This window comes from Centruroides sculpturatus, unplaced genomic scaffold (assembly GCF_000671375.1).
Source record: "Centruroides sculpturatus isolate CEXI.00-Female unplaced genomic scaffold, Cexi_2.0 scaffold139, whole genome shotgun sequence".
NCBI classification, from domain to species: domain Eukaryota; kingdom Metazoa; phylum Arthropoda; class Arachnida; order Scorpiones; family Buthidae; genus Centruroides; species Centruroides sculpturatus.
In genome coordinates this window covers 489222-516726 of record NW_019384370.1, presented here as the reverse complement: position 1 = coordinate 516726, position 27505 = coordinate 489222, and the positions used below count along the sequence as shown (strand labels likewise).

Sequence of the window (27505 nt, the reverse complement as noted above, 5' to 3'; positions counted from 1 at the left end):
CTGACACTTCGTTACGGCAACCTCCGTTACAGCAACATCTACTCTCGGAGCTGCAACTTTGAAACTTTCTCCTGACACGTGATAGACGATTTACCTTTAGGGATTCGAATGTAAATCCTCAAAAAATGCTTCTTCTTTGTGATTACAGCAGATTTTAAACCGTAATCTGCAACATGCAGTCGTCTCTGACGAAAGGTGTGGTGACCAAAGCCACCGATTTTTCTATAGCGGCGATTATGGCTAAAGAAAAACCGGCCGAGAAGGAACTTGATGAGGCCTCTCTCCCCACAGGTGAGTCTTTTTCTCATTCTTAAAATGAATTAAACCTTCATATTTAGACCTCATTTAGTTTAAATCGACAGCCTTAATGGGAATGGAACATTGTGCCATTCAATAATCATTCTGGAAAATTTTCATGTGTGCTTTCTACCGTACTTTGTCTAATCTAAATAAGATTTTACTCCGAATTTCTGTATTAATTATTTAAATCTACAATTGCAATAAAATATTAATAGGCCCCGTGCCGTGAGTCTTTCGTGAATTAAACTCAGAAAGTTTAATCTATTGTAAATCTAAAAATTCCGAGTAGTCTGAATTAGTATAAATTTACCAGATCGAGTTTTGCTTTATAATGAATCGTTTTGAAACTAATATTTAAATATTTTAATATGCTATTAACTAAAACTTNGCAGATTTTAAACCGTAATCTGCAACATGCAGTCGTCTCTGACGAAAGGTGTGGTGACCAAAGCCACCGATTTTTCTATAGCGGCGATTATGGCTAAAGAAAAACCGGCCGAGAAGGAACTTGATGAGGCCTCTCTCCCCACAGGTGAGTCTTTTTCTCATTCTTAAAATGAATTAAACCTTCATATTTAGACCTCATTTAGTTTAAATCGACAGCCTTAATGGGAATGGAACATTGTGCCATTCAATAATCATTCTGGAAAATTTTCATGTGTGCTTTCTACCGTACTTTGTCTAATCTAAATAAGATTTTACTCCGAATTTCTGTATTAATTATTTAAATCTACAATTGCAATAAAATATTAATAGGCCCCGTGCCGTGAGTCTTTCGTGAATTAAACTCAGAAAGTTTAATCTATTGTAAATCTAAAAATTCCGAGTAGTCTGAATTAGTATAAATTTACCAGATCGAGTTTTGCTTTATAATGAATCGTTTTGAAACTAATATTTAAATATTTTAATATGCTATTAACTAAAACTTTAAAAAAAAAAACTATTTTATTTAGATAAGAAGATCTTAAAAATGTATGAATTATTTTATCGAATCCTGAAATATCAGGCATACAATATTAAACAAAAATACAGGATCCACTATCTGATAAGAAACATTAATAACATCTAGTTATAAGAATAATTCATATCTAAACCTATATTTTTAGTTTATTTAAAACTTTAATCGATGTTAATTAAAATTTTAAAGGATAAAAATTTATTCTCAATTTATAAATGCTTTTAAATACATTCGCTTTAAGTAAATATTGAATTAAAATATTACAATCATTTACTTGTCATTTTAATTAAATCCGACAGGCAAATTAATAATTTGACCGATTTAGATCTAGTTAGGAAATCAAATAAGTTTATTATATCAAGAAATTAAGCAAATTTCTTTTAACATATTAAACAGATTTCTATAATTTTCTGTTGAGTGAGTTTAATGAAGAGCCGAATTATTATTATTAATTTTTTTAAACAAATAATAATTTTCATTAAGATATTATAAGTACAGACTTTAAATAATATATTCTAAGTTATAATTTGCTTCAAATTTATTAAATAATTACGTAAACTCCCAAATACTTCGTGATTTAATTAATATAGGGCTTTAAAATAGGCAGATTAAACACTATAAATTGATTAAGGCATTAATTTGTTTCTTCAAAGATAAGCGAGAAGTTATGAATGAAAATAATAGTAGAATTGCTTGTAATCTGTAGGCCTGTATATATAAAAGGTTTAGATTGAGATTGTTACAATGATATATAAGTAAGTATGCAAGATATTTGTAATATTGCATTTGTTTCTGGAAAGCAGTGCTAATATAAGCCTAAGAGTATGTGGGTGATGATAGGCAACATTGTTCTTAACAAACAAGCCGTGTCTGTGTTTGCAGATTGTCAACACCTATTAAAATTCGGTGACGTGCTGCGCAACTCTTTCATCACTTCACAGTGGGTCACTAATAAGTGACTTGCAAATAATTCATATTCACAGTTACATGTAAAATATCAAATTTGTGTATACGAGACCTAAAACTTATTTTTAAAACGACCGGCTTCTATAACCCATTTTAGTTTTAGTGCCTTGTTTTGCATTCAAAAACGTATTTATGACTTAAAATCTCATTTATAATTAGATCGAGTCAAGCCTAAAGGCTAAATTCTGATATTTGAAATCCATAACTGTTATTAAACTACACGCTCGGGAACTTAAAAACTCTGCTTAAACAGGCCTACATGTCCGTAATAAATAGAAAAATGTGTTACTTTTGTATAATTATTTATAATTTACGGCATAAATTTAAATTAAATTCTATAAACGAAAATTTGTTCTAAATTTAATATAATGTATGACTTGTATCTTACGGTTTATACTAAGATAAGAAGTGTAATTAATTATAAATTTATTAATGATGCTTATAATAATATAATTATAAGATTATTTTTTATAATAAGAAGATCAGTCTTGCATTTATTTAAAATTCATAAGCGTAAACATCATAAAATGCTTTCTAATGCTTTTATCAAAGATCTTATTGATTTTCTTAATTTATCTTAATATTATATTAATTAATAATGCTGTTATCATAGTCTAGTCAAATTTTTTAAATAAGCAATATAAAATTCAGAAATATTAGAATATCTTCTGCTATTTTCGGAAGCTTTACTATAAAAATTTTCAAATTTTTTTTAAGTTGAAAGCGAAATTATGAATTATTTCATATTTGAGGAGAATTTCTTGCACGAGTAATTTGATTTAATGTGGGACACATGCTTCAAATCTAATCCAGATTGCCAGCATTTACATTGGAAAGTTTAATAGTCAAAGTTTCTCCTTCAGTATTGCCATTAATTACTTAACTGGTAATTTTGGTTATAATATTAGGCCTATATTATATATATATTAGTTTTGCTTCTTCATTAATAAAATCATGATTATATTCAAATTTAGAAGCGTGCAATTAAGTAAGCAATTTCTCGTTGACAAGTGTAATTATTTACGGAATAAAAATAAGACCTATGTCAAATTTCAAAAAAGAAAAGAATAGAATTCTAAATAAATTATTTTTTTAAAAAAAAGCATAACTTTAAAAGCATTGATTTTTAGTGGCTGCGAAGGAAAACACAGGAAAAAATCAGTAAAAATTAAAGTCTACGTTTTGAATCTTAAATCATAGGAACTTAGTCTATTATAATAAGGAAAACAGGCTAAGTTTACCAGATATGCTGAATTTAACCATTTTTAAAGGTAGGCTAGGTGGAGAAACCATTAAACAAATTGAAGAAGTGGCATAGAAGAGCGCTCGCCACAGACCCATCTGTCCTATTTGCAGCTACAAGAAGATTGAGTGAGACAGGTACTTCTCCCTTCTCTTGCACGGATCGCTACCTACACATTACCCTTTTCTACTCATGTTTTATCTGATTGGCAATGGTTCCTTAAATGTACTTGAATGTTTTTGGCAGTTCTTTAAGTCGCCCGAGTCTTTGTAATCTCAATTGCATCTTCACGCAGATAAAGTTCCATTTAAGCTATTAATACATAAAAAAAAAAATCGAATTTTAAACCATTATTGGTTAATTTTGAATTTTAAAACAATTTAAAATAATAATTTTTCCCCTTTAAAATCGTAATTATGCAAATAATTTACTTTATAAACTTATTTTCTTAAGAAGGAAATCGTCGCAAATCGAATTAAGTTCCTTAAAACATAATTAAAACGTTAAGAAAACAATTAAATTCCTAAATGTCGATTTATATATTATATAAAAGATAAAAAGCTCAGAAATTTCACAATTTACATGTAAATTCGCGATTAATTTCGTAACATCGAAGCCTTTAACAACTTATAAGGAAGATGTATTAATGAATTTTTAACGATTTCCTTATAAAATTATCTTATTTAGAATAATAACCTAGTTTATAATTAATTTAATAATTGATTAAATTTCACTGATATTTTGGACTAGTAATGCACCTTGACCAATATTAAGTACGCTGTTAAACTAAATGTAATTATATAGTAACCACGAAGAGCAGGCCTACACGCCTTAAAGATAAAATAGGATTTAAACTAAAGCTGACAATATATTGTCACCGAATATCGAAAATATTAAATGTCAACTACGTTGACAAAAACTCCAGTTAAATTAAGTTATAATTTATCAAGAAACACGGCTCTATATTTTAACCTTATTTTTTTTCTATATTAAGCTTTCATCTTATGCAATTTTAACAAAAAAACGAACTTATTTATTTTTTATTCGAATTATTTAGTTAAACTTTACAATAAGTGGAATTTATTTATTTATTTATTTTGAAAAAAAAGGATTTATAAATTTTAATGAATAAAAAAAATCTAATGTCATAGGAAGATAATTTGCGGAAAATTGCTAGCAATATTGTGTAATTTTGATCGAATTAACGAAAAATGATGGTAATTTTTTCCTGAAAACATTGATGAGATGAGAAATTGGGCAATGTTATGATTAGGCCATCATTATTATTTATTGGCCTGAAGTTTAACTAGATTTAGGTATCGGAATCGTAACAAAAAATGTATTTTTAATCTTAATTTATGTTTTAAAACTAAATTAAAATGATTATTTATGAAATTCCATTAAAGTTCGAAGAGAATTTAATTGTTTTTATAAGTGTAAACAAAATTCGAACGGAGATTTCACTCTGAATTTAATTAAAATTAGCTTCTGCTCAACTTTTAAAATAAAATTAAAAAATTCTGTTTATAAAATCGAGAATATTATTTAAAAAAAAAAAATCAATTAATTTTAATTTTAAACACATGTATAATTTAATTAAAATTGCGAGAATACCGAAAGCATGTAGATATTTACCGCTTATAGATTAATTTTAATAAGCAATCACGCCTTCATATAAATCAATTTATTGAAATTTTAATAAAGTATTTTATTATTTACTATCTACACTTGTAAATAGATTTTATATGCGTCTGCCCGAGGGAATGTAATTTTGCATTCCATACAAATCAATGTTTTTATTTCGGATAGACGAATATTTTTATTGCTTTAACATTATATGAACTGCAGAAAGATATATAACAAAAATACTACTTTTTTTTAAAATATATTTTTAATTCTGCAGAAACATTTATAAGGGAGATAATTATAAAATTTTGAGCATTAAAGTAGATTAACTCCCCTTAATTTAAGCCTTTGTTTGTAAAACGGCAAAAAAATCTTGCTATTAAATCAATTCGTATTATATTTTCTATAGAAGAAATAGCTATAATATATATATTAAATGATAATAATGTAGTATGATATGTGACAAAACCGAACAAGTTCGAGATATATAAATGATCTCTGACAACAAAAGAAAGAGGACTTCTATCTGAAATTATAAGAGAATCAATCATTTCAAGAGGATGATATGAGCTCTGACCGAACAGATCCCATTCAAGATAAGTTCAATTGGTTCTCCAAATATTATTGTTTCTATTATATCGAATTTATTCGTAATTTTTGTTAACGTAAAATACAGTTTGAATATTGTTATGAAAAGTTTACATTTTTATTTATTTACTTATTTTATTTAACTTTAATCTACCAAAATATATTCCTGTAAATTCGGTAAAATTGAAAGGTTTGTGGTATAAAATTTAAATGCATTTCGAGACGAAGTTTAGCTTAATATCATCTTTAATTTTCTTAAAATTTCAACAATATTATATATAACTGTAGTAGCCTATGTTTAATTACTTTACTTAGTTGTAATCTTTTATTTGTTAGTATATTTTAAAGTTTAATTACGAGTTTCACATTTATCTAGTTCCAAGACTTCATTAGACATAGGCCTGCTTACACATAAATACATATTTTTATTTTAAAAATTTGTAAATTATTTATTAATTTATTTTATGTAATACGTCAATTAATTGTGGAAAATCTTGTTTGAATCTCTCTTTATTGTATCAAACAATTAGCCTAAACGTACGAAAGACTTTAAAAAAACAAGTATTAAGAATAGGTTTAATTAGTAGAACCCTGAATTATGATGTTAATTTTCCCACATATTTATTATAAAGTTTCTCATAAAACCTGCCAGATTTTCAATAATATATATCATAATTAAGTTTTATATTTGTGTTTTCTTTTAGGATTATCCGAAGTGGGTTTATGGCCGGTCGATTATCCAGAAAAGGAAGAAGCTAGTCCGATCTGTAGTCCCGCTACTTCTCCAACGATTTTTGAATCGGAACGTACTTGTGTAGAAGATAGCAGATCCGATAGCGAGGACAATGCTGAATCTGTGGGAAAGACAGTTATAAATCCTTATACCGATGCATTAAAACCTCGATGTAACAGCGATAGTTTGAAAAAATCAGAATGCCACTTAGAAAACAAGGAGCTATGGGAGAAATTCCACGAATTAGGAACTGAAATGATTATAACAAAATCTGGCAGGTTAGTTTTTCATATCTAAATAGGCCTACGTATCTTCATCTCTCTCATAAAAGAGAGCTAAAGATACTGTGCGCCCTTGTAAAAACTCTTCAAATTTTAAAGAAATTAATTTATTTTATTAATGTTATTTCTAACTCAAAATGTATGTCTGCACAAACATCATTAAACCTAAGTAAACATGAGTTCATTTATATTTTTAAATTTAAGTCGTAAATATGTTATAGTTTAGTTGTAAATTTACGACATCTTATATTTATTTATTTAATTCATTTTAATAAATTAATAGTATTATTTAAAGACTTAAAAGATACAGATTTTTATATATAGCTCGACGAATATAGTTTATAAATAGTGTATTCGATTTAAGAATGCCAAAATATTAAGAAGAATCTAAATATCAAGTAATTAATCTCTTCTCCTGACATTCATTCTGTCAAATGAACTCAGTAAAAAATGTATACAAATAAGACGTTGATAACGATGTAAAAAAAAAAAGTTACGGCACTTGCATGTCTTACTGCATAACCCGAGGCTCTGTAATTATAATAAAAGATATATTAAAGATAGAAGAGCTTATTTAACATCATAGAAATTCTCACACATCAGCTATAGTTATCATTTGTTGGTTTATGAATCCTTTCTATATTATTATATGTAAATAACCTGTATTCTCTTCCATTTGATTGTATATAAATCTTAAATAGTTTCTTACTAATAAGTTAAATGTCCTATTTTATAACTTAGATTCTAGATTTAACTATCAATTTTCATAATTTTACAATATCAATTAAATTTTTAGTGTTTCGCATTATTCAAATACCGAATGAGTTGAAAAGTGTTGCTTAAAACCTTCAAAAAACTTATATATTTGCATTTTCTTTAGAAATTCTCTGAATTAGCTGTACAGTACATTAATCAGTGTATAAGTACAGTACAATCAGTGTTGGATTAAGTCTCTAGCGGGCCCTAGACAAAATTTAAATTGGGCCCCATTTAAATAAGTTGCTTTTAAAGAAATATTAAATAATGTCATTTTAAACTTTTTTTTTGTTAATAATAGAGAATACAAACACTAATATAATATTAATTGTTTAATAAGAGTTTCTGGTGTAACGAAAGACATATAAGAAGCCGGGTCCTTCGGAATTACGGGCCATAGACATTTATCTTATTAGTCTATTGGTTAATCTGAGTACAATATAATGTGCAGTATATATTAAAAAGTGTAGTGTAGTATATTGTGTGGTTCGATTTTTAATTCTGTTATGTTAACGATTTTTCCTCTTGACATCAATATTTCCTTTTTTTAAAAAAAATTTTCAGATTTAAAAGCTGATATTTCATTAAAGGATAAAGCTGGGCCTATAGAGTGAGCTTTCTAAAATTACTATTGAGCCAGGTGTATAAGATGATATTTTAGACAGGTGAAAAAGGAGCCATCAATGATTGACTAGTAGAGGCAGATGTTATTGGCTGTTTGTATGAGAATAGTTGTTCGACATATCTTATAGACTATCAGGCTTAAATTCTTAGTAAAAAGAAACTTTAATTTTGAACAAAAGATAAAGTCAAATAATTATTTTTAGTCAGAATTACAATTACTTTTATTGATAACTAGTGATTATGGACTGACATTTTCTGACAAAGAGAAAACTTAGATGTGTTTTATCGCATTTATAACTCGTTGTGTTAAATTCGGCATAATTGCTGGCCTATTTGTTATGCTGCCTGTAGCCAGCATAATTCATTGATTGGACACACCGAATAGAGTGAGTGGCAGCTTTACAACAATACCGTCCACTGTTTAAACGCTACCGTTAGTCCATTAGACAGTGATGTATAGAGAGAAGATCTCCGACATCTGCGACCATTGATGTCTCCTCCACGCACTGCTAGGCCTTATATCTTGTGTTTATAATCGATTTTCCAAGCCTAGAATTTGGAAGAGAAATCGTCAAATTAACCACGTTATCTTCTCTTCTATCGGCTTTCGAATTAGATATATTAGGATCCTGTCAGAAATATGCTCTTTGTATGCTCCGTTGTAACGATAAGTTCTATAGAAAGTCAAATTTACTTTCTTATCTCGAAGCCTATTGGTCCTTTTCAAATTAGTATTCAGTTACATGCAAATATAATTAGGATCTGTAAGAAATAGATAAAATCACTAAAGTTCGTTTATTTTTTTTCTTTTCATTTAAATTAAATACAACCAACTAATAATAATTTATTTTAATTGTGTTTCTTTTTATATGTTCTTATTAATGTTGAAGGTAATTAAAATTTGAATTTAGAGCTACGAATTGAAAAAAAATTCGGTCAATTGAAGCTGGAAACAATGGAAATACTTTCTTAGTTCTTCTAAACTTTAGCTCTATCTTTGTTTAGAAATCCGATATAAGTTCCTGACAGCATTGATCAACGTTTTTACCGGTTTATCCTTGATTGAGGAGAAGTTGTTGAACGATAAGCAGTAGTTCCCAAGAGAAGTATACGGATGCCACATTACTAAAATCTTTGATTATTTTTCTACTTTCCCACCTCTTAGTTAAATGCAAAAGTCACTTAAGTGAAGATGGACAGCGCATAGATTAACGTGTGATCTGAAACAAAACTTTGATAAATGAAAGCAATTACGGAAATCATTAAGTAAAGTCTTTTAGTGACACGTTGAAATTTAATTTATAAAATCAATCGCCTACGTCAACTTGTCAATAGAAAGTTTATAAACTCTTCTACTGAGAATTTCATGAAATATTTTATTAAGAAAATCAAAAATTTAAATTATTTTATAAGTTATTAAATCTATTAAACTACTTTTAAATTTTAAAGTATTTCATTAAGAACGGATAAAAGATAATTCCGAGATGAGATAATGCTATGATTGACTGATAATTTTATTTTATTTAGTAATTTAGTATTATCGAAAATTAAGTTTATAATTTTCCATCAGAACTATTAAGATCCCAGGTTGTTTTTTATTCAAGGAAAAGAAAACTACAGATTTAGTTTATTCAGGATCCTATCTGTATTATTTATTGTTTACATCTGAGTTATATTTTTTAAGTTATCATTTAAAAATTTATTGAAGATGAGTTGAAGCATATGTTCCGACTTGTGCAAGTATTGTATCAATTTCTAACGTTTCGAATAGTTGGCTTTAATTCAAGCTACTGTATATGGATATTCTGTGAAAAATACATTTTAAAGTGGGCCCGAAATTAGCAGGTGTTTTTCTTTTCGAGTGAATCAGCCGTGTTAGTCAAATTGGGCCTAGGCGGTAATTGTGTTAAGGATCTGAATGCGTCTCATCAACCCTCTTGAAAACGCTACGCAACCATTCGTTGTCATAAGTCGAGGTAGCAGCCAAGCGTGTCCTGGGAGTCCAACGGAGCATATCCGTCACCCCCACGTCGTGCGTTCTCACATTTGGTACGTCCAAGACGGGGATGTCGCAGAAAAAAGTCCGGAAAATTAACGATTAATTCCGGATATTGAAGCTAACACTTGTATCGTTGAACATCGGACAAAAGACCCTCATAAATACAAAGATAATCTAATCTTGGCTTCTCTCGCTCGATCTGCTGAATCACGGACCTTCTAACCTATTGTAAACCTCCTATCGAGAACTGTGACGAATCCTATTAGGTTATGGACTGTCCTTTTCGAAGAATGATGCAGGTTAAAAGTAGTGGTTAGACTTTTAATAAGATCAAAATGGAGTTTTTTTTTATCTTAAACGTCCTTAGACTATTACTATATAAGCACTATTGCAAGCATTCTTTACATTTAAATTATAATAAGTATAAATGTAAGCGTTGATCTATAAACTACTATTTTTATTAAGTAATTAAGAAACATTTAAATTAAATCAATGCTTTATCTTAATCTATAAAGTTAGTTTTCTCCAATGATCGAGGCATCAATGATGATAGGATTAATGTAAGCTAAAATAATATCAAATTGTGTTTAATTTTTGTTAAATTATAATAAATAAAAACTTAAGTAGGCCTACTAAATAATAAATAATCTTAGAAAATTGTATTTTATTGAGACTACTAAATATATACGTTATTCAGTTTCATTCTCCAGCAGCGTAACCGGATAGGATACTTTATGAAGTGAATAATATGTTAAATTTACAGCACAGTTGTATAATGATTCTACTAAATTGTCATAAGTCATTAGTTGATAGCTAATTAACTTATTTTAAACTTAAATAAAGCTTTAGATTGTTTAAAATCTATACAGACTTATCCTTAAATGCAAGAGACAACAGGCCCTATGCAATTAATAACATTACAGAGGGTAAAAATAAAACTAATATTGTAAGGATAAGTTCAGTTATAAAAAAAAGTATAGCTATTTAATTTATAGTTTCTAGTAATTAGTATAAACTACACATCATCGAGATATTGGCACTACATTTTACTCTAAATAAGGCATAAGCATACAAAATTGTGCTGCTCCCAAAAGAATTTATGAAGTGCGAATGAAATGATATATGAAAATAAATCTATTGTTAATTATAAATATTAAATAATTAATATAAATTCATTATACAATTATTTTAAAAAATTGAGAGTTTATGTAACAATAGCACATCTGGGATTTTGCTGTATGAGCCTATGTTACACAACAGGCCTATTTTTTAGTAGTATTAAAAATGTATTCAAAAATACTGTAAATAGGTCTATTTTATTTAAATTTTACCTTTAATTTATACATTATTTACTTCTATTTTATAATATAAATAACATTTCTTCAACAACTTCATTTAGAATAAAAATTAGGCTATGAAGTTATAATTTTTGATTAAAAACAAGTCTAAAATTTAAATCGTTTTATCCTTAATCTAATTTACTCGATCTTAATTTAATTAAAAATAGAATAAACTAGTTATTGTTAATTAAGTTAGGATTGAGTTCTTAATTAAACTTAAGCTTAGAACTATTAAGTTATTTAATCGATGAAGAGATTCAACATTTTGGGAATTCAGTAGGATGAATCACAGTTTTTAACGCAGCCAACGAAGAAAAATATTATGTTTATTATAAGCATTGAAGTCTAGAACGAAAATGCTCTTGGAGAAACCAATTACGAGATAAATAGATCCGAAAATGAATGCGCTCGATAGCACACGTCGTAAGCGTGTAACAAGAACCTTGTACTAAATAATGTAGATAATAACTTTTGGTTTATTTTGGACTTTGGCATATTTAAGTTCTCTAATGCCGCAGTTTAACAAAACTATATTTTTACTCCTTTTTACTACTGTAGCTTTTTTAAAGCGTTAAGTTATGCGAGTAGCGCCATTTCTGGCTTTTAAGAATACAGGACCATCAATTAAATAGTATTTGTGTAATTTTTTTCGGCATTTTCTTCACTCTTAAATCTACTTAAAACATTAAAAAATCGTTCGAAAGTATTCAGAAAAACAGACTATAAAAAATTATGCAAGAAACAAAGCTGTTTTAGAAACACAGTGAGAGTTGAATGGCCTACTGTTTTCTAGGCATTTCGATGTCACATGCGAAGGCATCTAACTAAATGATCTATATGTCATAAATTAGACTTATAGAACCGTATAAAAACAAACGTTTCGTGTAAATAAATTGCACGCGTTAATATTCTTTACACGAATGAAAATAGTGATAGAAAAATTCTGTTCGAGTTTTAAGTAAATAGTCGACAAGACCGATTATCTTATAAAGAATCATCAGAAAACATTAAGATATTTTACTATTTGAACATCTAGACTTATTTTGCATTTATTATACTTTAATTTAACCGTTTAGTTGAAGTGAGAGCTATTAATAGGCAAGCATAATCGATGGATAAGCCTCGAGAAAGTGTCAACAATGCTGTTCGAGTCACGTCCGAGATGGTTTGCGTGTTCAATAACACGTGACTATTCTCACATCTGTGCTTCGACCATTAGGCATTTGAAAACCTTTAATACCGATGAGTCAGTGATGACTTTTGAGCTTTCCACTCACCTACACGGCCGCAAAAAATTGCATGTCACTAGAAATGCAGTTTGTCGGTAGCAAAAAAGACGTATTATAATATTTATTATTAAATTTTGTGGATAAAAATTATATTTAATTAATTATAAATTTAAATAATAATAATTTTAAGGATAAATATACCTTTAAATGTAATTAAATCGGCGTATAAATTTTTTACTTTTATTGACATTACGTAGGCCTATAAACTCGCATCCACATAGGCCTACTTTTCTTCATAAATGAGAGATTAAAAATTATATAATTTCACATATATTTTCATAGTTAATGATATATTATAAATCTCGATATGTTCAGAATTAAAATTAAATAAATCTGATTTTACAATTGTAGAATTATAACAGATAACTCTAGAATCTCTATGCATGATGTACTGTACGAGAGGAGATAATTTTAATAGTTAGCTTTAAGTTCGCTGTACGATAACAGTTTAGAAAATTTATTCAGTTTATTCTTCTTTGTTTGTAACATATTCTTTCGGTACATGTTATTTCAATACACAAAAAAAACTTAAGTAAATCTCTTTTATTTTCTGTTTACGTTAGATCCTTATCTACCATAAAGATCTTACGTTTACTAACTTTCGGGATTAAAATACTGTAATTGCTAAGCATTTTTAATTAAAATACTGTAATTGCTAAGCATATTTTTAAAAATCGTGTAAGATAGACACTAAAACCTTAAATTCAGTTCTTCCTTAATGTTTTAAAGTAAATTATATATTTAGGATTTTAATAATTCGTAAAGGATATCTTTGATTTTTTCACCTGTATAAAATACTATTTATTTTTTCATATATACTATAATATATAGAAGAATTATTATTTCATTTCTTTAAACATTTATTATTTTATATTTGAAACTTTCATTTAAAAACATGTCAAACATTATTTTATAAATTTTTAAAAAGTTATAAAAATAAAGTTAATAAATTAACGACTTTTATAAAAAATTGATTGAGATATAATTTTTAATAAATTGTACGATTGTTTTTGAAATTATATACAAATTTTAAAATGAATAAATTAACGAAAACTCTTTATTTCATGACAATTGTAAACATAAAAGTTTATTATAGAAGAAATTTAAATTGTAAATTTAATCTATAAATAAAATGGAGTTTCTAGAAGATATATTAATTAAGAATGGATCGTTAATTTTTATTTTACAATATTTATTTATTTTTCAGATAATAAAACGTTGAAATTTAAATGCCATATGTTAATTCATTCAAAGAGCAGATTGTTGTTTGCGTGTTTTCTCATTACAAACACATGTATTCTATGGTACTTTACCTATTTAAAAGACCATAGAATGAACTCTATGCTCTCTTATGTACTACTGAACCAGCATGCACTCTATTTTTCCCATTTAGTACTGAACCTCGATACCCTCTATTTTTCTATTTACGCTAGACCCTACCTCGAATGACACGGATGCTGTCATTCTCATAAAAATGACTGTTGTAGAAGTAGAGGAGGGTCCAACTCCACCTCTGGCCCCTTTGGCGACGTCTGCTCCGCCCTGTGGTGGCTTACAGACTTTACTACAATGGGAGCTAATGAAGTAAAACTCTGCTGTGACGTGCACTACTCCACTACTATGGTTAACTAGATGTAAGATAGGCGTGACAGTAAAATTCAATAGTTTTGCTGAATGGTTTACAAGCAAACACAGTGGACCAGATGGGTTTCTTCAAGTTTTCTTTCAGATCTCAGGTGACGCCATCTGACCCTGCTTCACCTGCACACAGATGGATCAAATGGATGCTGAATGCGGAGATATTCGGTTCTTTATTCTCAGGAAATTTATTGATCCTCTCCTACCGGTATCTGATATAAAAGCTTGTTCTTTATACCTAAAATAACGTATAAAAAATAGCAAACTGTTAACTTTACTAAATTATTTTAAAATATAGCCTATACATTTATCCATGCAATAGATTTAATTTTATTCGCTTCTTAACCCATTTTTACTTTGGTATTTGAAGAGTTTGGCTGTTGAAATTCCTTTACGTTTGGCCTATATTTAAATAACCATTTAGTCAGCATTAGTATAATTATTAAATTAACACGAATAAAATTCATTTAAATTGTATTTTAATATTGCACAGGAAAACTTAAATTTATTAAAATCATATCTAAAGTAGCCTATATAGGCCTAGCTGGGTCTGTGTATATTTTCTATCAGTGATGGATTATTTACTAAAATTTATAGATTTTAACTAATTATAACGATTAAAATATGCTTAAGGTATTTATGTTTAAAGAATTTTGCAAAATAAACTTTAAATTTAATTTAATATTGTTTAGATTTTAATATGTATCAAGACCTAAGCTAACCTTTAAATTAAGAATTGCTCCATTTATCAACATAAAGGAAAAGTAACCTATTTTAAAAATGAATTGGAAATCTTCAAGATAACCTGGATAATAATAGTTAGAAAATAATCGATAAGAACCAAGAAAGAAAAAAAAATAAAAAAAGAATATTCGTGGTTAGTTTCAATACCGATAACACCTGACAGATGAGAAGAAACTATGATAATTCCATTCTCCCAGACTTGATATTAAATTTACACCCATACATCCTCCACCTTCTGGAAGTAAGCAATTTAAATCAAATTTTTGGAAGCTGTGGTCTATGTCAGTCGATGGCTGGCTCTAGTCTGCCAGGCAACAAAATCTCATCCAATCAGAAATAGCTTTTCATTAATTGTGCTCTCTTGAATAACTGCTAGAGTTTTAATTATATTCTGTAAACAAACAACGGACCAAAATCTGTCTTAATTCATTAAATCTAATTAAAAATTATAGTTGATCTCTTATTACATTAGCCTACATTTTCGAGTAATATATTTAATAGAGCAAATTGTATCTTCGATCGAAATTTTTGGGGGTAAATCTGAAGATCAGGGGGAAAAGAATTTAGATAAAAGAAAAGAAGGTGAAATGGGTTTAGTTGAAATCCTTAAAGAGATTTTAGGAAATCGCCTTGTCCGAATGAGAGAGGTGAAAGTCGTCAAATTCGAGGAATGTTCAAAATAACTTTTATGATGATTCGAGTTCGTTGAACAGTAAAAAAAGGTGTTATCTTTAGTTTTCTTCTGGCAATCTTGCTTGTCTCAACATAATTTTTTAGCGCTTGGCTGATTTCATTGGATGCCCGAGACTCTTTTTGATACAAACAATTGCACTTAATTATCCAGAGCTTCTAAACATTAAGCATATTATTTACAGGTTAAATCATTTGCCAGATTTCATAGTAGTTAAGCTACTAAGTGACGTTTTAAAATGTCAATATGAGGCTCGGTTCTTACTGACGTTCAACCTAACATTTTCTCCATTACGAAAAGCGCCTCTTATCTTCCAACAGTTCTACTGCGCAAAGCTCTTATACATTAATTTATTTAACAGTTAAAACAATATTAAACTGTAGGCATTATACTAAATAATAAAAACTGCGTTTAAATCTGTGCTATTTTTTTTAAATCAAAATTAAAACTTTGACACGAAATAGTTACTCGAAGCGTTTGCATTAATTTTTATGTAGACAAAATATTACTATAATTTTATGAACGTTTATTAAAGTAATATTAGTTCCTTAATTAGCTTACTAATAAATAAGTTATGGTTATAAAGTACTTGGTGAAAATGGAAGGAAGCTAAATCTGATTAAAAGAGGAAAAGTTTGTCAGGAGAGAGAAAATTGTTACCGGATGTGTTTTGATTGATTGGACAACGTAATCTTGTCATATGTCATAGCAATGACCAATCAGAACTAAGATTAGAAGCATCTCATCCACTTATTATCTCCGTGATAGCCTGAGTCACAGGTTAATCTGACGCTAGAATAAGGTCCTAACACCTGTCATTGTCCATTTGATACGTATTAACAACCATCCTCGACAACTTCTATCGATCCTCATCAGCACTGTCTATCTTCGAATTCGACTTTCTCTACTTTTCAGGTGCTTCTGATATGACATGACAAAAAGAATTTCTTCTGCTTCACTATCAAAATCTTATTTTCTGATAAGCTTAATTTTGATAAGATCTAAAAAGATATAATTAACTTTTATATAAATAAATCATAAATATAATAATTTACTTCTAAGTACTAATCCTATATTTAAATTTACTATAAATTTATAATTTTTAGATTAAAAAAATTAAAATTAAAATATAAAATTTCTTAATTTTAATTAAGGAAATTTGTCCTTTTTTTGTCGTAAAATGTTTTATTAAAATTATTTTAAACATAATTAATAAGAACAACTTCATAAAAGACTCTTTATAAAGAGAATAAACTTTATAGTAAAATAAGCGAAATCCAATAAACAAATATTATAAATGATAGAATATTTTATAGTTTTAACGTTTATTTTCTTTATCTAAATGTTATTTCTTTCGATATCGATGCTTTTAAGGTGTTTTATTTTTCCAATTACATAGATTTAGACTACTTTCCTTTTTTCCTACGGGTCTATAGCTTTTACACTAAAGGTCTATCTTTACAGCTGTTTTTATTTTTATAGTAGAAAAATCTCTTTCTCTAAATTCTGTTTTCTTCTTGAAAGTCTGGTTTTTATAGCAAAAGAAACTAGACTAAAAAGAACACCTAAAAAATAAAAGACTTTGCATGCATTCGCTTTGCTGTTGGATAAATAAGTTTAAATCATTTAAATCTGTTTAAAAATTAATTGTAATTAACCAATTTACTTATTTATTTATAACTGATTAGTATATTTTACATTCTTTAAGTTTAATCACAAGGTTTTATGAGTGGGAAGGTTCTTCCAGATACCATACAAGCAGCATACTTGATCATCAGCCTATGGAGTTTAGATCGTTTTTCACGATAATTTTCATTATATACACGAAAAATTTTTATCCTAATCAACTCTTAAGACGTTATTCTAATCAAAATTTAGACTAACGTCGTTAATTCAGTGATTCAGAAAAGAATAAGAGCGTTATAATCGGACTAAGATTCAATTTTAGAAACGAATTGCGCCATTGAACGATAAAATTATAGATATAAAAATATAAAAAATTATTTCGGATGCCGCGAAGGGAAAATGCTAATTGATTAGCCATGTCACGTAAAATAAGTGCAGGACTTTGGATGGAGTGCAAAGGAATCTTGTCTGTAAAGCTTAATGGCTCGGACGGAAAACACTTAAAACGAGACCTACAAGATAAGAGACTGACGATAACAGGCATCTCCTGATTCTGCACCAGAATAGGCCTACAGGCTACTTAAATAGCACAGGAAGGCATTCGGTATGACTAAAAGATAAACCTATTATCTCGATTTTTTATGTCTCAGTTTATGACTTAATTATTGAGACTGAAGGAACCTAATTTTTGTTGTTTTAAAAAAGAACGTGACAAATTTTAAATAAATATAAGCTTGTTTTTCTTTCAATTTTCTGCATTTAAAATATCAATAAGTTAATTTATTCTTACGAGAACGAGTGCTATTCTAATTGTATAAGCTATTTATCTTATCAACTTGGAGATAATGTAGAAAATAATTTAAAATTCTCTATGAATTTTTATTTAATTTAATTACTGAATTTGAAAGCATCATTAGACACAATTTATGAATTTTAAAAATAAAATTTTTATTGTTTTTTTTTTATTACGTAATTTTGCTGTTTAGGAAATTCATTTAGGTCTACGTAAAATGATTTATTCTCGTCTCATTAGACTCTAAACGAAAGACAATTTTAAGCAATTACCACTTATTCCATTAAGAATACGCTTGGTATAAGCAATTTTTCTATTTTTAACTAATCAATGTTAATTTAAAACTTTGGTTTACTTGCCTCATTATTTATTAAGAAAAAATCTTACATTTTCCAGAATACTTTTCTCTGTCGAATAAACTAACTTAAAAGGCTTTAACGTAGAGAAAAACGCGACAATCTCAACATTTATATACTGCGAGAAGTCCTTAATAATTAAGACGAGCCGAAGATGAAGAATCTAAGCTTTTCGAGCAATTACTTCACTTAAAAGTGAAGCAGAGAGCTAATGCCAGTTAATTAGGCTAATCTAATGACTACAATTTCATTAATCCTACGTATATATTCTCATTCTTTCTAGGATAATTAATTTTCTTAAATGGAAACATGATACAGAATTTTTCTATTTTTTTCATTTTTTTGGCAAAGACTCCGGCGTGTGTCAATCATTGCGTGTCAATCTTTCAGCAATTCAAAATATGCGACACTATACTATTTACTGTCGTGTGGATTCTTAACGAGATAAATGTCCAACAAGAATGATAATTAATTATATTAAACCTATTAGATATTATCGTTTAGCTACAAATGATTTAAATGTGCCAAAATGTTTTTCGTTTCCTGGTCCAATTTTTTTTGATAAATTTGAACTTTTCTTGTAACTAAGAAAACAGACATTACAACTGTCTATCATTTTAAGCTCATTAATGATTGGCATCCCCATTTTATATTTTATTTAGTTGGCCTATAAATATTTTTTTCGGTTTATTATTCTATCTTTCTATTATTTATAACTGATATATCATTTTAGAAGTAAAAAAACATATTTCTGAGAATTAATTTTGAGATTAAATGTTAGAAATACGAATATATACATATAAGAAAAGTATTAAATATAACAAAAGTCGAAAAAATTCTTAAATATAGGCCTATGTAAGTAATTGTAAATGTAACTTGACGTTTTAGAAACCTTGTTTATCGATTTAGCATCTAATAGGCATGAATGTTTTACTTGTATTTAGTTTAATATTTAAAAAAATAATTAGCTAAACTAAATTCATTTTGTATAGGAGAATGTTTCCGACGCTGAGAATATCGTTTAGCGGAGTGGAGAGCCACACCAAATATGCAGTGCTACTGGATATCGTGCCCATAGACAATAAGAGGTATCGTTATGCCTATCATCGATCATCGTGGCTAGTGGCAGGCAAAGCAGATCCCCCCTCTCCTGCTCGCCTCTACCTCCATCCCGACTCTCCTTTCACAGGAGACCAACTTCGCAAGCAAGTTGTGTCTTTTGAGAAAGTAAAACTGACAAATAACGAGATGGACGACCAAGGACATGTGAGTATATTTTAAGTTTAGTAGTTAAACAAACAAGTTTCTGATGGGCCTTTAAGAGCCGAGGCCTTTCAGAAGGGCGGCACTTTTCCTTCCAGGCCTGAGATATGGTGACAGATCACGCTACCTATAGCGATTGAAGCGAAACAGATGGTGTATAAGAGGAACAAGATGTGATTAAATTCTGAGTCGTATATCAGTGACAGTTAGAAAAACTAGTTGGTTAGACAATGATTGAAACAAAATGAAAAGGTTTGCTGCTAGAAAAGCATTAAATCGTTGTTTCTAAAGAAGGACTTGATATTTTATATTCATGGAACTATTAACTTCTTCTACTCGAATAAATTGATCAATAATTTTATAAAGATCTTAAATAATGAAACTTCTGCAAGTTATAATTATATTAATATGTATTAAATTATAAATTTCTTCATTTTGTGAATAAATAAATTTTAATTTTAAATTGATAATAAATCAATTTTATATTAATAATTATTATTTTACTTCAAAGTTTTCCAATGAAAATTACATTATATCAATACAAAAGCCTGTTGTGTTACCGTTTCTATGCCTATATTTAACATAGCTTTCACAGTTTTAGATAAAAGTTTAATCATTAATGCTGAATAATTTAGTAATTTGAATTTTTCTTTCGTATATTTACAGATAGTTCTAAACTCCATGCACAAATATCAACCGAGAATTCATCTGGTTAGAAGTCCAAGTAACAATCAAATAACAGAATTGCAATCGAGCGAGTTCCGGACTTACGTTTTTCCAGAAACGGTATTTACGGCAGTAACAGCATATCAAAATCAACTGGTAAGACATATTTTTATATATAGGGTAATTAAATTCCCCCGCTGTTATAAGAGACAGGTGAAATGTCACTCGTAGACCACACCAGGATTGTCCCTGCGAAGGTGTTTTATTGGTCAGCAGCGGGGGTCTTTTTTGGTAGTTCCAGGTGCAACACGACGTAATTGGTGATCTGTCAGACTTTATTTTAGCTTCAAATCGTAATTTATGTTGTTGACATTTACAATCTGGAAACTCTAGATTGGCTTATGAGTGCTTTACAACTTGTACCGTAAACTATCAGATTAGTGGGGTCGTGACCTACTGAATACACAAGTCTTTTCTTTTTAATAGATAACGAAGCTGAAGATTGATAGTAACCCATTTGCCAAAGGATTTCGAGATTCTTCACGTTTAACCGAGTTCGAAAGGTAAGATGCTTTGTTCCCACCTCGATCATCTGTTTAAATAGCTTCCGTGACCGCAAGTAACTGCATCTATAAGTTACTTAAAACTCACGGAAGTTTTATGTAAAAATAATACTCTCAATCGATTCACATGTTAATTATAAACAATTAAACTTTAGTAACCTTAGTAAAGTTTAGTAACTCCAAAAAACGGTATTAATGAACGCAAAAACTGTACTGAAAAACCAAGAAAAAGAAAACAAATTGTAAAATGTAAACAAAATATTTTACAGTAACGAAATGATAGCATTAATTACAGCACCCCTTAAGCAATTCTCAGCTTAAGATAAGATTACTTCAATATTATCTAATAATAAAACATCGACTTGTTTATTTATAAACAGTCTTTGCTATCGTTTCTAAGAGCCGAAAAATTTTTATTTCGTTTAAAAAAATTTTGATGTAAAATTAATAAAATATCAAAAGTATGTTTGTAGTATCTTTGGGTTTTTTTTACATTTTAACGTAAACATTTGTTTCTAGAAATATCAAAACGTGAAGAAAATACAGTTCATCTAGTCTAATACAACTCTTAATTATGCTAAAGTATTTTTATAATATATTCCGAAGAGGAATTTTAAAAGGAAACATCATTAACTTATTATACTTTAAAATAGTTTAGATCAATTTTGTGTTTTTGCATGTAAAATTTGTTTATGAAATTTTCCATTTTTTCTCCCTCATAATTCATTGTTCTCTTTTCTGATTATATAAAAATGGCAGAATTTTTTATTGAAATTATTTTATTTTAAAAATTAATCATATTCTTCGATACTTCTGCAAACCATATTATTATTAAGGGGTAAAGCCCACTCAACGATCTAGACTGAAGAAAGGAAGAGAGTGAGGGATGTGAAAGATTTTAATATTGTTTTTTACTAATCTGTGCAAGTGAAATGTTAAAATAAGATTTCGAATTTTATGAAAATGGAATTTTATCAATTACAAAATTATTGATTATAGATTTTCTCAGATAACTTTTAATTCAGATACGTCGGTTAATGTTTAATAGAACTATTTACATTTACATGAAATATAATATCAATATAAGCTTCAATTTTATCAATTTTTGACACAGAAAACTAAAAATTCCCGTTTTTACCATTGAATCTCGGTATCTTGGATGTATTAATATTGTTTACATCCAAAATTCTGACTGTTTTATAATTATATTTGTTAATAATATTTTAACTCTTCTAATTCTGGACTGTTTTATGTATTAATAATCTTGAATCTCTTTCAAAGCATTCGTTTCATTTAAATTTTGTTTATAAAAGTTACAAACATTTTTAATAACAAAACTTTTAATTTAGAAGTTTGAATTAAGTCTAAACTCGCTTATTACTAGGGAGTCGGTTTCCACAAAAGCGCTCTTGATACTGCCGCCGAAATTGCTTATTTCAAAGTAATTCATCCATACAAGTTAGTTATATACAAGTTATTTTTGTACTCTATTATGATCTCTACAATATAAGGATATACTGTAGTGTCTTGCTTACAAATAACCAGACCACTATTCTATCAAATCTTTATTTCCATTAAGAGAAATGATTAAAATATAATTTCTCTAGGTTTAGATTAAATAAAATAGCTCAAATGTTAAAATTTCCTTTTACAAATTTCTGCATAACATTTTTAATTTGTTTAATTAATTTTCGCTTTAAGGAGCCTAAGAAATAAGCTTTATTTATAGAGCTTCTATAATATTGAAATCGTTTTAGTAAAAGATTAAATAATATTGCGTGAGAAATTCTTATGATAATATTTTAGGAACCAGAAGTGAAAGTTGTGAGAATTTTTTGTTTAAAATTTCTCTTTACAAGTATTAATTTCCAAGCTCATAACTTTGGTAGGAAGCAGTAACTTCAGAAATAGATATATTCAATGGAAACTTGTTTTTTGTAAACTTAAATATATTTTAAAAGGCGCAAAAATATTTACGCAGTAAGCAAAAACTTCTATTTACGTAATTATTAATTATAGACGATTTACAGTTTTGTAACTAAGAGTGTCAACCCACGGGTGGTCGTCACTCGAATGTGGGCATAGTTAACATTTCCTTCTGTTGACAAATAGATCCAGGAATATCTAAACCAACATACCAAGGAACCTCATCCGCATCTCAACAAGACAAACATATTATCCCTGGCCCATTTCAATTTTGGACAAGTCTTGTTAAGGACGGGATAGTCATACTTCAGGTGGGTCGGGACAGGAAGTGTCATGGATTATTGAGAAGGCTCCCGAGTACCGAGAGTTGAAGTAATTCGATAAGATGTCGCCGGAGTTGCAATTAGTTGGTGGCCCACTCCATATGCAGCAGCCGAGACATTGCGTGGGGTCCAAATGACGCGAAGAATACCAGATGGAATAGCACCCAACGCTCTATTGTAGGGCCTTCAACTCTGACATTTGACATTGTCTTAAGAAGATGTCATCACATTAACGAAGAGGATTCGCTTGTCATTTTATCTGCAAATTACTAGTTGTTCTTAGAAGTCAAGCTTTGACGAATTCGAAGTTAAAAATGGATCCAAGATCCTAACTTAAATAGTTGACGAATTTGAGAGTTTATTATTTAAAAAGAACAAAATACAGATTAAAAATAGTAATTATAAATAAACAAATATAGATTTTGGGTTAAAAATATCTTTTATTTATTTATTTTTTTCTAAGAAAATAAAAAAACACATTATAGATCATTAGAATCTTTATCATTAAAGTACAGTTCAATTGTCATAAGTATGATGGTTGATAGTGTAAAAATGAAAAATTCTATATTTTAATAATAACTTCGAATGTTCATTTATTAGTAGAATATATTATTATGAAGAATTTTAAACGTGAACTCCATTTTAAACATAATTAAATACAATACAAGTTCAGTTTTCATCGGCACAAGAATTTTACGCTTAAAATTATGCTTATTTTACTTAATTTTAAAATTATAAACAGATTATATAATGAAAAACTCTTTGCAAGAACATAAATTTAGATATAAAGTTGGATTAATAATATTAATTTAACTTTAATAAAGCTGTTTGATAATAGACGATTTATATAGTTCTAATCATAAATCATAGCAATTCCATTCTTATAAATAGTTTCTTTAGTAATTCTTTACTTCATATTTTTTTGAAAAATAATCGAAATTTAGTAATTTGAAGAAGAAAACTTTCGCATATCCGAGTTTTAATAAAAACCGATAAATTTAGATAATATTTGCTACTTTTATTTAACTTTTAAAGTTGTTAACGATATATTTAGTACAGGAAATATAATAAATTTTATAAATTAATTTCTAAATTTGTCTTATTACTGAAACATTCGAAAACTTATTTAAATTTTACTTAATATTAATTATTTATTACTATCTATTTACTATTATCTAATATTATATTAATATCTAATTATTGCGCATAATATATCCATTGTTACAACAAGTAGGCTTATTTAAAATTCATTTTTCCAAAATTATATTCCATTATAATAAATATATAGGCCTATTAAGAAATTATTTATAAAAAGAAGTTTATTTAGAATACGAGTATATGTATAATTTTACGTTTAAAAGTCGATATTCAATTCATCTGTAGATCATTTTTAAAAAATATAGTATAATTATTAATTTATATATGATTTGATATGTTAATTTTTATGTAATAAACTTGTATCGTGCTTTCGTTTAAGATAAATATAAAATTGACGAAAGTTGATTTAAATTGGATTTTTTCTAAAAGCGTTCATTCAGTTCCTATTGGAATATATTCTTTCATTTTGATCTTCAAATATGATCTGTTCAATACGATCGATCGATCTTTATGAGTAAGAACTTAAAAGGAACTTCGTCCAAATTATAAAAAAGGTTCGATTGAAATCTTTTAAAAGAACAAATAACGTTTTAATATACGACCATTTTCCGGGAGATAATCAAAGCATAAACATCAGCATTTATTTAAATAAAACTGTAATTTTTAAGTGTAATGATTTAAGATGTTTATTTTTAATTAAAATCCTATAAACCAGAACAATTTAATTTAAAGCTTTGAAGAAAATGTTTATGAAAATTCGTTCATTCTATGGACACGTCTTCGTTAACTCTGATCGATATAATAGAAAATTAAGATGAATTAAGTAACGGTAAGCAATAGTTAAATACTTTAAGCCAAAGGAAATATTAATTTCAAATACTTACTACTAAGTAAAAGAGTTATGAGAGTTTAGGCCTAAAACTGAGCTCATAATTGATCAATAATTAACCATTGTCTTAAAATGGTTAATAAAATTAAATAAAATTGCTATTCTAAATAAGATTGTTAAGTCACTCATTTCTTATAATTATATCTAAGAACGATTATAGATAACTTCGTGCCATTTATAAATCATTCTTGATTCTAAGGAATTAAACGATTCAATTTCCCGTAAGAATCCTTTTGCGGCTTATTATGGATGCGTAGACACGAATCTAAATCAGAATCGAATTTCTCATCCCTATTGTTCTTAGATATAAATACAAAATTGGATTAGGCCTAATTATTTTTGGTGAACTTTATCCACATTCGATTTAAAGCTTATCCTTTGTCCTCACGTCCTTTGTTACCATTGACTGTAATATACGCGAAAGAAATGACTTTGATGATGTGATATCTTCGATTTGTGACAAATTTTTAGTAAATTTGTTTTCGTTAAGATTAAGATTATCTAAAAGTATTTATTCCACTTCTTGTTTTACGATTAAAAAGTAGAATTGATCTATTTTGTTATGTGTATAAATATGACTAGTTCGTTTATCGGTTTTGACGATAGTATCAGTCCTTCAGAAGTACGTATTCCTTCTTGGTTGCTCACAAGGCTCACATAGGCTCTATGATGTACTAGTTTATGACCCCATTAGTTGAACCTCGTCGATGTCACCGCAAAATGACAAATCTAAGATCTTTAAAGACGATCATTTAGTGAGACTGCTCATAAAATGTACTGCTACCATTGACTTACAGTAGACTTGCAATGAAATCTATAAATAAATAAATATAAGCACGCATACACTAAGCATATAAAATAAGTAATCTGCAAGTTAGATCCTGGCGTTATGATTCTACGGCTCACATATTTAAATCTTTCATTATTTGGCGGGACAGTCCCTCTCCTCTACCACATAGTGAAACCGTATTATCTAGGTTACATCTAATTGCTCTGTATAGAATTAAGTCGTGAAATATGGAAATAAAGACTTTAATACAGAATAGATTATTTTGTAAAAAAGTTATTTTAAAGTTTAAAAATTGGTGAATTATCAGATATTTTGGTACGTTTCGTTCCATCACCGAAATACATAGGCCCCCTAACGTTGTAAAAGTGAATGCAATGTCTACTATTGTGGGAAAAATACAAAATACAGTACAGTCTTACTACAAATCTAAATTCATATGGCACTTGCTACACTTAAAAAGAATTAGGTTAAAGGGCGTAGTAAGAAGGTAGATTTAAAAATTTGTTTTGGAAAATTAAATTTAAAGCTAGATGTGTCAATAGAAAAAACTATATGATTAAAATTTTTGCTTGATTCGATTAAATTGAAATTTTTAATAGAAATAAGTCGAGAACATTTATCTTAATTAATCCTGTAAATTTAATTTATAAATACGTGTAGTGAGGGACTAATGTTAAACAATATCTTATTGTTAAAAGAAATTTATAAACTTTGAAGTATCGGTGTAATTCATATAATTACGCATCTCTGAAATTAATTTTTTGTTAAATATTTAAATCCGAAATTCCCAAATATATACTCTCAAGCTTTCGTTAATTAGTGAGAAAAATAACATTTTACTTTTTTCCTTATAGGGAGACAATGGAAACGTTGCTGTCAGATACTTTAACTCATCCTTCATTCAGGCCCTTCTTAGATCCGGACAGACCGGACGACCTCAGCTGTCTCCTACTTAGAGATCATCCGGGACTTTTAGGAATTCCTGCTAGGCCGCCATTTATGTGGAAGCCCTCTCCGGGCCTTCCCATGGCCGGAGATACATGTAATCTGTTAGTGCACCCACAACTATATACCGCACGTGCGTTATCGCCTCATCTTTGGACGCAATGGGCTACGTCCGCTTCCGGTTTAATTTTTAACTCAAATCCAGTCAGACCACCTACTGAAAATTTGTCTCTCAACCGATATATGCCGTATTTTCATCCCAAAAGAGAAACTGCTGCCGGGTACAACGATCACGTGACTTCGAACGGTTTCAGGTGAAAGATGACCTCCGAATCTCTTTTATGTGGCCTGTACAGTTCCTAGGATGAATGAAGATTAATTGGCTCTTATTGTTAGTAAAACAATTTTTCTTGAATGTATTTATTTACTGGGAATCGAAGACGGAATACCGTCATTGTGTACATCTTTGTATATTAATTTCAGCAATAAAA

At 28.4% G+C, this 27505-nt stretch overlaps 1 protein-coding gene across 2 annotated transcripts; it reads left to right on the top strand.

Annotated features, from left to right (window-relative positions):
* On the top strand, nucleotides 1-27505 carry LOC111614432 (T-box transcription factor TBX20-like). 2 transcript variants are annotated; one of them, XM_023355811.1, is made up of 7 exons: nucleotides 3-200; nucleotides 742-832; nucleotides 6386-6692; nucleotides 19544-19817; nucleotides 20481-20636; nucleotides 20967-21043; nucleotides 26924-27505. In XM_023355811.1, the coding sequence occupies exons 1-7, from the start codon at nucleotides 174-176 to the stop codon at nucleotides 27330-27332; spliced, it is 1341 nt and encodes a 446-aa protein (XP_023211579.1). In that variant the 5' UTR covers nucleotides 3-173; the 3' UTR covers nucleotides 27333-27505. The 2 variants fall into 2 exon arrangements, with proteins under 2 accessions (XP_023211586.1, XP_023211579.1); XM_023355818.1 differs by lacking the exon at nucleotides 742-832 and having other exon boundaries at nucleotides 1-291.

What these genes read in the sequence shown, in the direction of transcription:
- LOC111614432 (XM_023355818.1), top strand. Translation starts at nt 174, where the DNA reads ATGCAGTCGTCTCTGACGAAAGGTGTGGTGACCAAAGCCACCGATTTT. An exon ending in TGAGGCCTCTCTCCCCACAG is followed by an intron (nt 292 to 6,385) that starts GTGAGTCTTTTT and finishes GTTTTCTTTTAG; the next exon opens with GATTATCCGAAGTGGGTTTA. An exon ending in CGTTTAACCGAGTTCGAAAG is followed by an intron (nt 21,044 to 26,923) that starts GTAAGATGCTTT and finishes TTTTCCTTATAG; the next exon opens with GGAGACAATGGAAACGTTGC.